At 47.2% G+C, this 11,832-nt stretch overlaps 1 protein-coding gene across 1 annotated transcript in view; it reads right to left on the bottom strand.

Annotated features, from left to right (window-relative positions):
* Positions 1-3,458: 3,458 nt before the first annotated feature.
* Positions 3,459-11,832, bottom strand: part of LOC115459297 (active breakpoint cluster region-related protein-like) — a gene marked incomplete at both ends in the record, with an annotated part of 91,382 nt that continues 83,008 nt past the window's right edge. Inside the window, one exon of the mRNA XM_030189142.1 lies at positions 3,459-3,563. Coding sequence (XP_030045002.1) covers positions 3,459-3,563 — 105 coding nt within the window. The remainder of the gene's footprint in view (positions 3,564-11,832) is intronic.

The following is an 11,832-nucleotide window of genomic DNA, read 5'->3' as shown; positions in this document are numbered from 1 at the left end:
AATTTTAGGTTCAAGTTTAGCCTTCAGTTACTTCAGGAGGACTTCGTGTTCAAGTTCTTCTTTCACTTGGATTCTTCATGAGTTGAGACGAGTTTGTGTTACAGCGAGCTGCTGCATTCCTCTCCCCTCCGTTTTACGGGGCTGGATTGAGATTTAAATTCTGCCGGCACTCCCTCCCGCTTCGTGCGGCTGTAGGGCAGCTTTGTACCCCTCCCGCTTCGGCGGTGTTAGGGTCAGTCAGCTCCTCCCGCGGTTGCGGTTGCAGGATAAGCCAGATCCCCCCGCATCGGCGGGTGTGGTGTCCCTCCCCCGCTCCGCGGGGATGAGCTGGACGGATTCCCCTCCCCCACTTGTGTGGGGATGAGCTGGGTTAATTCCCCTCCCCCGTTTCGGCGGTGGTGAGCTGGGCAGAGTGTCCCTTCGTGGGTGTAATTCTCTTAAGTGCTGAGTCCTGCGGATGGAGCTTTGATATCGACATACTGAGGAGTTTCCGGCAGCACATGACCACATATAGGGAGGCAAAAGTTTGCTCTCTATCTCCACCTGCTGGTAGATGGACACAACCCACCAGTCTATGGATTGATCAGCTATGATTAATGGAAAGAAAATTATCAGGTATGATACATAATTTTACCTTGGATATCTTCCTAAAAGAAAAGTCCATAAGCCATTATTAAGATGGACTTGGGAAAATCCACTACTTAGTTCTAGGATAAGCAGCATAAAATGTATTGTACTGTTTTGGAATCTTGCCAGGTACTTGTGACCTGAATTGGCCACTGTTGGAAACAGGATACTGGGCTTGATGGACCTTTGGTCTGTCCCAGTATGGCAATGCTTATGTTCTTAAGTAAATCGTACTTAGATGTCATATAGAAAATGACCCTCTATGTGTCTGACTTTGGTGGTAAAATATATGGGACAATCCCTTTTTTCTTTTTTCTATTTATTATTTTCTATTGCTCTTGATTTATTTATTTTTAAAATTTGGTCTACCTGTGCTTTCTTCATGCCCTTCGAGTTTCTAATTCTTTTATTTATTTATTTGTTGCATTTGTATCCCACATTTTCCCACCTATTTGCAGGCTCAATGCGGCTTACATAGCACCGTGAGGCGATCACCATTCCGGTATGACAAATGCAGAGTGATATTATGGTATAGTAAAGTTCATGTGTAATAGACACATTAGGGAATTGAAAAGAGGAAGAGTTAAGTTATGTCCATTTTGGGTATGAGTTTCGTTGTGTTGCAGGATTCAGGCGTTTAAGTTGGATAGTTAGGGTATGCCTTTTGAACAAGTTAGTTTTTAGTGATTTATGGAAGTTTAGTAGGTCATACATTGTTTTCATGGCGTTTGGTAATGAGTTCCATAGTTGCGTGCTTATATAGGAGAAGCTGGATGCATAGGCTGATTTGTATTTGAGTCCTTTGCAGCTTGGGTGGTGATGGCATGCTGTTCTGACATCGTTGTTCAAATCTAGATATTATAAGACCTCTAAAGCAGGCATTTTGCTGAAACATGTCAAGCATTTGATATTTGCTGGTCATAAATGCAATAGACTAATGGGCATTTGAAGTTTGATGAATATAAATATGATCAACTAATAGTAGAAAACTATTGTTTAGTTTTTTTGACTGCCCATATGATTGTATGATTTATATGTGTTTTAATCATTGACTTTGATTAAAAACTTGTACCTATTACTTCATAATTACTGAGCCGGAGAGCTAGTCTGGAGGATGACCCCATAACCGAAGGATGGGGGCCCTCCTTTCTGGCAAGGGGACTGGAAGTGGGGTGAGAGAGACTGGTGGATGGCTGGCCATAGGTCAATTCAAAAGCAAGCAGGACCAGAGCAAAAGGGATTGGAGAGAGAGGCAGGCAGGTCACTCAGGGGTAGGTGGCATCAAGGGTGAAGTTATATAAAGAGAGCGCTGAAGGGGGTCAGGGCTTTTCCTGTCCACAGTCGCGGCTTTTTCGACTGTGCGTCCCTACAAGTTTGATGGCGATTATGGACCCGGAGGCGGCAGGAGACTTACTACTGAATGATTTCCAGGAGACTATGAAGCATTGCCTTAATGTATGGAGGTGGAACAGGCCGCAGCTTCAGATTTTTGGGTGTGTGGCCAACAGCGAGGGTTGGTGGCTCCTGTGGCGGGAGCCTGAGCTACAAGGCCTCTGGCTCAGAGGGTTGAGCCGGTGTGTAATTGAAGGGCTGGTGACCTGGATGATTAAACAGGCATGGGAGGCATGTCTGCTACACAGGCCCTTGCTTGACTGAGGCGGGACCAGGGACAATTACCCACTTTGCTATGGAGGCGAGTGGTTATGAGTGCAGTTGAAGCTGGGTAGCTTCAAAGTAGCTTGGGCTAAGGTTTACGATTGTTTTTGTTCTTTCCAAGTTCTGTTGTTTACAGTAAAGAAGCTGCAGCCTTGTTGTTTACTCCACGTTACTGTATTTGTGTATCATTTTGGAAATGGAGGGAAAAGGATTGGGTTAGAGGTGGGAGTTCGAATTGAAGATGTCGGTAAAGGTGGAAGAGCTATAGAGTAAAGTAAGCAAGAGGGATCCCCTTCTCTGAAGTTATTATTGGAAGACCTTTTTATCTTGATTGCTTTGTATGTTATATGTGTATTTGTTTGCAGTTGGGTACCCCTTCCTTTTTACATTTGACATGGGGTTGGATGGGAAAGTCAGGAAGAGGAGGGGGAGGCATGGGGGATACAGGCAGATTCTTCCCAGCTCTGGACAGCATCAGCATTGTCCCTGTGCAATTCTTTGCACCATACCCAGAGGATATGAGGTGTAAACCAGTGTTCTGCTGCTTCACTCCTCTCTTGGTGCCTAGCCAATATTGGTGCTGCAGCTGCATTACTACTCTCCCAGTGCCTTGGGTTCTAACTGCCAATTTTGGTGCTGCTTTACCCTCTCCCTATGATTTTGGTTCTTCATTCCATTGTTTGTACCCCTTTGCCTCTTCTACAGAGTCTTGATGCTACTGTTCATGTGCTTTATTCTTCTTTTGGTTTTGTGAAGTCTTCATTTTATTTATTTTTTTTTATTTTTGTTACATTTGTACCCCGCGCTTTTTCCCACTCATGGCAGGCTCAATGCAGCAGGCAATGGAGGGTTAAGTGACTTGCCCAGAGTCACAAGGAGCTGCCTGTGCCGGGAATCAAATTCAGTTCCTCAGTTCCCCAGGACCAAAGTCCACCACCCTAACCACTAGGCCACTCCTCTCCCCATCATGCTACTCTTGATGTCTTACAGTGTGGTTGTTCAGGAAAAGCAGGTGAAAGACGATTTTAGTAACTTGATAGAGGGCAACTGTGACTGCAGTGTTATGTTCTAAGGAGGTACTGTACGGGATAGTGATGGTACAATTGTCTTTTCATTTAGTACCCTGCCCTTCTGGAGTTATTTCTTTATAGATAGTACACATCACTGATTCTTACCATCAATGTTGCTCTGCAATGGTGGTCTCATGGTGCTGCGAAGCTGGGGAAGGGATGAGGTCAGCTTCATAATGTCTGACAAGGAGAGCGGCACTGAATCCAGATCTAGAATCCAGACAAAGTCATAGACAGAGACAGGAAAGGGGGGAGGGGGAGAAAAAGAGATTTAGAATATGATAACAAATTAAGATATCCAGATATATTTGGTTTGCTTTGTTCTTCCTTCTTCCTTCAGTATCCATATTATATCCAATGGCATATATAACAGCAGAAGTTATGCTATGCTGTGTAAGGCCAGCATTCTGTCTCTGAAAGTGGCAAATCATATAACTAGGTACTACCTATCAGAACGTTAAGAATAGATACTGCAGGCCACTTCCAGGAATGAAGAGTGGCCTTCCCAAATCTATTTGGTTAATGATTCTTATGGACTTTTCCTCTAGGAACTTGTCCAAATCTCTTTTAAACTCAGCTTTGTGGCAGCATTTTTCTAAAAATGTAAATTGTTTTATTATTACTGTACTTGTTGGGCAGCTATATCCTTGTGGTGGACTTTAGGATTGAAGAATTGTATAATTTATATTGTGTATTATTGTATTTTTTGTTTTATCTGTTCCTGTTTTATTTTGTATGTTTATATGGAAACTACCTAGGTTGTAGAGGGTGTATACATTTTAAAAATAAATAGATATCCTCTGGTAACAAATTTCATAGCTTTATTGTTAAGTAAAATACTACTTTTCTGATTTGTCTTAAGCTTTCTATGCCAGTGGTTCTCAAACCTGGTCCTGGAGATGCCCCAGCCAGTCAGGTTTTCCACAATATTCATGCTAGAGATCTGCATGCAGCGGAGACAGTGCATGCAAATCTCTCTCATGAATATTCATTGTGGATATCCTGAAAACCTGACTGACTGAGGTACCTCCAGGATCAAGTTTGGGAATCACTGCTCTATGCTTTAGTTCATGGAATGTCCCCTAGTTCAGTGTTTCTCAACCCAGTCTTTGTGGCATACCCAGCCAGTCAAGTTTATAGGATATCCACAATTAATATGCATGAGGTAGATCTGCATACCGAGTAGGCAGTGCATACAAATCTCTCTCATGCATATTCACTGTGGATAATCTAAAAACCCGACTAGCTGAGTATGTCTCAAGGACCGGGTTGAGAAGCGCTACCCTAGTTCCAGTACTAGTTGAAAGAGTACAAAAACATCTCTAGCTTTATTTCTGACTTTATCTTCACTTCTCTAGCATGGAGAATCCTCAGTATTTTTATTATTTTGGATTTCCATTCTCTGGGCTGAGAGGTTATTTCATGCACTCACTGCCTTTTCTGTGAAGAAACCATTCTTTACATTACTTTTGAATCTGTCTACTCAAGCTTCACATCATGATCTCTCTACCTGTGTGATATTTGAATGTCTCTATCATGTCTTTACTCTGCCTTCTATCCTGATATGTTTGTCTATGTTTATATATTATTTAATGAATGTTTTTTTATTCTGTCCTGAGCTTTTTGGTAAGACATAAAAATTATTAAATAAACAAAATGAACTGGTTGTCCACAAAGCAAAGTATTATTCAGTTACTCTAAAACAGAGATTCCCAAACTATAGCCCACAGCATTGGCTATATCTGGTCTCCTAAGCAAATCCAGCTCACTAGCAGGCTTATTTTCGAAAGAGAAGGGCGCACATCTTTCGACACAAATCAGAAGATGGTCATCCTTCTCACAGGGTTGGCCAAATTGGCATAATTGAAAGCCGATTTTGGGCATCCTCAACTGCTTTCCATCGCGGGGATGACCAAAGTTCACAGGGGCGTGTCAGAAGCATAGCAAAGGCGGGACTGGGGCGTGCTTAAAACACATGGGCGTCCTCGGCTGATAATGGAAAAAAGAAGGGCGTCCCTGACTAACACTTGGACGACTTTACTTGGTCCTTTTTTGCTTATGACCAAGCCACAAAAATGTGCCCTAAATGACCAGATGACCACCGGAGGGAATCGGGGATGACCTCCTCTTACTCCCCCAGGGGTCATTAACCCCCTCCCACCCTAAAAAAGTTTTTTAAATATTTTTTCCAGCCTCTATGCCAGCCTCAAATATCATACCCAGCTCCATGACAGCAGTATGCAGGTCCATGGAGCAATTTTAGTGGGTACTGCAGTGCACTTTAGGCAGGCGGACCCAGGCCCATCCCCCTACTTGTTATACTTGTGGAGGAAACAGCAAGCCCTCCAAAACCCACCAGAAACCCACTGTACCTACATCTAGGTGCCCCCCTTCATCCCTAAGGGCTATGGTAGTGGTGTACAGTTGTGGGGAGTGGGTTTTTTTTTTTTTTGGGGGGGGGGGTTGGGAGGGTAGCACACAAGGTAAGGGAGCTATGCACCTGGGAGCTTTTTCAGAAGTCCACTGCAGTGCCCCCTAGGGTGCCCAGTTGGTGTCCTGGCATGGGAGGGGGACCAGTATACTATGAATGCTGGATCCTCCCATGACCAAATGGCTTGGATTTGGTCGTTTCTGAGATGGGCGTCCTCGGTTTCCATTATTGCCAAAAACCGGGGATGACCATCTCTAAGGATGACCATCTCTAAGGTCGACCTAAATGTTGAGGTTTGGGCATCCCCGACCGTATTATCGAAACGAAAGATGGATGCCCATCTTGTTTTGATAATACGGGTTTCCCCGCCCCTTCGCGGAGATGTCCTGTGATGACGTCCTCAGCAAAACTTGGGTGCCCCGATCGATTATGCCCCTCCACGGCTCCAAAAATACAGCTGGCAATAGCAACCAAAATTCTGGAACCAGTGACTGCAGCTGACAGTACTCAGCATGGGGATTCTGAAGGAATATGTGCCTTGCACTTACCAGGGCCCTATACTTGCAGAGTGGCCTAGTGGTTAGGGTGGTGGACTTTGGTCCTGGGGAACTGAGTTTGATTCCCACTTCAGGCACAGGCAGCTCCTTGTGACTGGGTAAGTCACTTAACCCTCCATTGCCCCATGTAAGCCGCATTGAGCCTGCCATGAGTGGGAAAGTGTGGGGTACAAATGTAACAAAAAAAAATTCAGCACAGGTGCTATAAGTAGAAACTATGAGCAGCAGGACAACCGTAGGTCAGTGGATCCACATTTTGTTGCTAGCATCTCGGGGTGTGAGTTGAAGGGAGTGGACATTATGGGCACTAAGGGGAGATTATTGAGGCTGGGGTAGCACTGAGGGAGGCAGGTTGACAATAAGGGGTATTGAGGGAATCAGATAAAGAAGAGGGACAAAAAAATTGGGAATATAGACAAGGGAAGGTGGAAAGGGACTGAAAGGGTAAGATAGAAGGTTGAGAATTAGAGGCAGAGAAAGGAAGAGATGGGGAGGAGTGGAAAAGGCAAGCAAGAGGTCGAGAATGAGAGAAAGTAAGAGGGAAGAAAAGGGGAAGTAGAGATGGCACTTAGAGGTTGATAGAAACAGAAACATTTGAAAAGTAGGTGAAAGAAAGGCAAGATTAGGAAGAAGATATATAAACAACAGAAAGACATAGAGAAGAACAGCAAAAGGTGAAATGAGATGGATGAGGGAGATATGATTGGGGGTCTACAAAATCCTGAGTGGTTTAGAATGAGTTAGAAGTAAATCGATTTTTTACTCGTTCCAAAAGTACAAAGACTAGGGGACACTCGAGGAAGTTACATGGAAATACTTTTAAAACAAATAGGAGGAAATTCTTTTTCACTCAATGAATAGTTAAGCTCTGGAACTCTTTGCCGGAGAAGGTGGTAACAGTGGTTAGCATATCTGGGTTAAAAAAAAATTTGAACAAATTCCTGGAGGAAAAGACCATAGTCTGCTATTGAGACAGACATGGGAAGCAACTGCTTGCCCTGAGATTTGTAGTATGGAGTGTTGCCACAATTTGATTTTCTGTCATGTACTTGTGACCTGGCGTGGCCACTGTTCGGAAAACAGGATACTGGGCTAGATGGACCATTAGTCTGACCGTCTGACCCAGTATGGCTACTCTTAAGTTCTTATGAGAGAGAGAAATGATGAAAGAAGGGGAAGGGGAGGGAGAGATGAAAAAAGGAGGGCACATAAGGAAAAGCATAATTGAAAGAAACGCAGGAAAAGGTTCTAGAAGACAGAAAAGGAAAGGTGTATAGCCTCAGACCAAAACAAAAAAAAAAAACATTTTAAAAATAATTTTGGTAGGAATTAAAATATGTTGTGCTTTACACGTCTCTTTTTTTAAAATTATTTATTTATAATTTCAATGTTAAATTACAAGCATTAAATCTTGTTACAGAAAGACAGAGCATATATGATAAACATTAGGAAATAAATAAATTAACCTTTCTTAAACTTTAAGAGAAGGCAAGAGAAAATAATAACTCTTTCTTAGACCACCTAGTCAAACCAGTAGGGGGGCGTTAAGTATCAACTGGTGAAAAAACATATAAAGAAAAACATCCAAACATAGAAGGCCTGGTTAACTTCACATAAATTGTATGTCAATCCAGATTTTCTTAATATTCAGAGACTATCTGGTCACTTTTTTCATTTCTAAGAAAACTTTGAGTGCTCTGGTTCAAAGAAAACATATTTTTATCTAAGTAATTTACCAAACATTTACAAGGATAAGACAAAATAAATCTTGCCCCCAACAGTCGGGTCTCTTCTCTAAGAGCCAGGAAAGCTTTTCTTCTATCCTGTGTGGTTTTCACCACATCTGGGTAGATCCATATTCTATCTCCAAAAAATGTTTTTGTAGAATTTTTGAAGAACATCTTCAAAATTGAGTTTAGATCCTGTTCAAAAACCAACGAAACAAGTAATGTTTTCCTTTCAAAGATTTCAATAGCGGATTGTTCTAGAAGAGCAGTTAGATTTTGTAAACCCTGTGCTTCCTTCAATTTCTCCCCACGTTTTAAATCAGGTAAATAATATATTTTGTTAACTGAGGGAATTAAATCTGGGGAGTATTGAAGGTTCTCCGAGGACAAGCAGGCTGCTTGTTCTCACTGATGGGTTGACGTCCTCGGCAGCCCCCTCCATCGGAAAGTTTACTAGCAAAGGCCTTTGCTAGTCCTCGCGCGCCCATGCGCACCGCGCATGCGCAGCCGTCTTCCCGCCCGAAACCGGCTCGAGCCGGCCAGTCTTCTTTCGTCTGCGCTCGGTACGGTCGTGTTACGCCGTTCGTGCCCCAGAGAGTCGACCTCGCGCGTCCTTTTCTACGTGTTTTTTGCTGTTTTTTCCTTGAAAACGTTCGGGAAGCGCTCCGGTAGTGTTCCGGAAGACCCTTTCGGGTTTTCTGCCCTTCCCGTATTTCTCAGTTTTTGCCCCGTAAGTTTTCTTTCGTTGTCGGGGTAGGCCTCTTTTGGCCTCGGTCGAGATTTTTCTCCCTCTAAATTTTGGTGCTTCAATTTTCGCCATTTCGGCTTTTGATTTCGCCGGCGTGATTTTTCCGCCCATGACATCGAAGCCTTCCAGCGGCTTCAAGAAGTGCACCCAGTGCGCCCGGGTAATCTCGCTCAGTGATAGGCACTCTGCGTGTCTTCAGTGTCTAGGGGCCCAGCACCGCCCTCAGAACTGCAGTCTGTGTTCCCTGTTACAAAGGCGGACTCAGGTAGCGAGATTAGCCCAGTGGAACGTTTTGTTCTCGGGCTCTTCGTCGGCATCAGCACCGGAGGCATCGAGTGCATCGACGTCGTCAGCGTCCGGACCATCTTCCTTGGCTGCCGCTTCATCGACTGCATCGAGGCATCGAACCTCTGCATCGGCGCCGAGGCATCGGGCGACTGCATCGACGTCGGTGGTACCGAGACTTCGTCTGCTGATGTCGTCGGACGGAGGTGCATCGTCAGGAGTGCAGGTGAGGGCTGTCCATTCCCCTGCTGGTGGCGGTGAGCCTTCGGGTGGGTCTCCTCCTACCCTGAGGGCTCCTGCGGTACAGCCCCCCCGGGATCGACCCTCTTCGGTCTCGGCCCCGAGGAAGCGACGGATGGATTCTACGTCCTCCTCGTCGGTGCCGGGGAGCTCCGGTGACATGCTTCGGAAGAAGTCGAAGAAGCATCGACACCGGTCTCCTCCCCATGTCGGCACCGAGAGCTCTGGGTCGCCGAGGGATTCGGCACCCAGCAGGCATCAGCACCGAGAGGACCACTCACCCTCTGTTCAGGAGGTGTCGATGCGCTCCACTCTGGACAGCCCGGAACAGCCTCCTCGCCCGGAACAGGTTCTGACGTCGACGCCTGCATCGACCTCTCAGCCTTTCTCTGCAGCCGCTGTAAACGAGAGCCTCCGGGCCGTTCTCCCAGAGATTCTGGGAGAGCTGTTGCGCCCTACCCCTCCGGTACCGGCGGTGCTTGCGCCTCCGGTACCGTCGAGCGTGGCGCCGGCTGGCCCATCGCCCGGGTTGAGGTCCCCGACGTCGGTACCGCGTGCGGTGCCGACAGCGGCCACCTCCCAGGAAGGCTCCCCGACTACGTCGGCGGAGGGAGCTTCGCCGATGCGGGCGAGGGAGTCTACCTCTCGACGCCCCCACCGTGGACGGGGTTCCACCGAGTCGAGTAGGGCGAGGTTGCAGACGCAGGTTCGTGAACTTGTGTCTGACACCGAGGGTGAGGCCTCGTGGGAGGAAGAGGAGGACCCCAGATATTTCTCTGACGAGGAGTCTGAGGGTCTTCCTTCTGATCCCACTTCCTCTCCTGAGAGACAGCTTTCTCCTCCCGAGAGTCTGTCTTTTGCTTCCTTTGTCCGGGAGATGTCTACGGCCATCCCCTTCCCGGTGGTTGTGGAGGACGAGCCCAGGGCTGAAATGTTTGAGCTCCTGGACTATCCTTCTCCACCTAAGGAAGCGTCCACTGTTCCCTTGCACCATGTCCTAAAAAAGACATTGCTTGCGAACTGGACCAAGCCACTAAGTAATCCCCACATTCCCAAGAAGATTGAGTCCCAGTACCGGATCCATGGGGACCCAGAGCTGATGCGCACTCAGTTGCCTCATGACTCTGGAGTTGTGGATCTGGCCCTAAAGAAGGCTAAGAGTTCTAGGGAGCATGCTTCGGCGCCCCCGGGCAAAGACCCTAGAACCTTAGACTCCTTTGGGAGGAAGGCCTACCATTCTTCTATGCTCGTGGCCAAGATCCAGTCTTACCAGCTCTACACGAGCATACACATGCGGAACAATGTGCGGCAGTTGGCGGGCTTGGTTGATGCTCTTCCCCCTGAGCAAGCCAAGCCTTTTCAGGAGGTGGTCAGGCAGCTGAAGGCGTGCAGAAAATTCCTGGCCAGAGGAGTTTATGACACTTTTGATGTTGCGTCCAGGGCCGCTGCTCAAGGTGTGGTGATGCGCAGGCTCTCATGGCTGCGTGCCGCCGACCTGGAGAATAGACTCCAGCAGCGGATTGCGGACTCGCCTTGCCGTGCGGACAACATTTTTGGAGAAAAAGTCGAGCAGGTGGTAGAGTCTCTCCACCAGCGGGACACCGCATTCGACAAGTTCTCCCGCCGGCAGCCTTCAGCCTCTACCTCTACAGGTAGACGATTTTTCGGGGGAAGGAAGACTGGTCCCTATGCTTCTGGTAAGCGTAGGTACAATCCTCCTTCCCGACAGCCTGCGGCCCAGGCTAAGCCCCAGCGCGCTCGCTCTCGTCAGCAGCGTGCGCCTCAGCAAGGCCCCGCGGCTCCCCAGCAAAAGCAAGGGGCGAGCTTTTGACTGGCTCCAGCAGAGCATAGCCGACATCCAAGTGTCAGTGCCGGGCGACCTGCCGGTCGGGGGGAGGTTGAAAGCTTTTCACCAAAGGTGGCCTCTCATAACCTCCGATCAGTGGGTTCTCCAAATAGTCCGGCAGGGATACACCCTCAATTTGGCCTCAAAACCTCCAAATTGTCCACCGGGAGCTCAGTCTTACAGCTTCCACCACAAGCAGGTACTTGCAGAGGAACTCTCCGCCCTTCTCAGCGCCAATGCGGTCGAGCCCGTGCCATCCGGGCAAGAAGGGCTGGGATTCTATTCCAGGTACTTCCTTGTGGAAAAGAAAACAGGGGGGATGCGTCCCATCCTAGACCTAAGGGCCCTGAACAAATATCTCGTAAAAGAAAAGTTCAGGATGCTTTCCCTGGGCACCCTTCTCCCCATGATTCAGCAAAACGATTGGCTATGCTCTCTGGACTTCAAGGATGCCTACACACACATCCCGATACTGCCAGCTCACAGACAGTATCTGCGATTTCAGTTGGGCACACGCCACTTCCAGTACTGTGTGCTACCCTTTGGGCTCGCCTCTGCGCCCAGGGTGTTCACAAAGTGCCTAGCTGTGGTAGCAGCGGCACTTCGCAGGCTGGGGGTGCACGTGTTCCCATATCTCAACGATTG

Source organism: Microcaecilia unicolor, unplaced genomic scaffold, assembly GCF_901765095.1.
Source record: "Microcaecilia unicolor unplaced genomic scaffold, aMicUni1.1, whole genome shotgun sequence".
NCBI lineage: Eukaryota > Metazoa > Chordata > Amphibia > Gymnophiona > Siphonopidae > Microcaecilia > Microcaecilia unicolor.
Note: the sequence above shows the minus strand (reverse complement) of the source record. Positions and strands in the feature narration are given on the sequence as shown.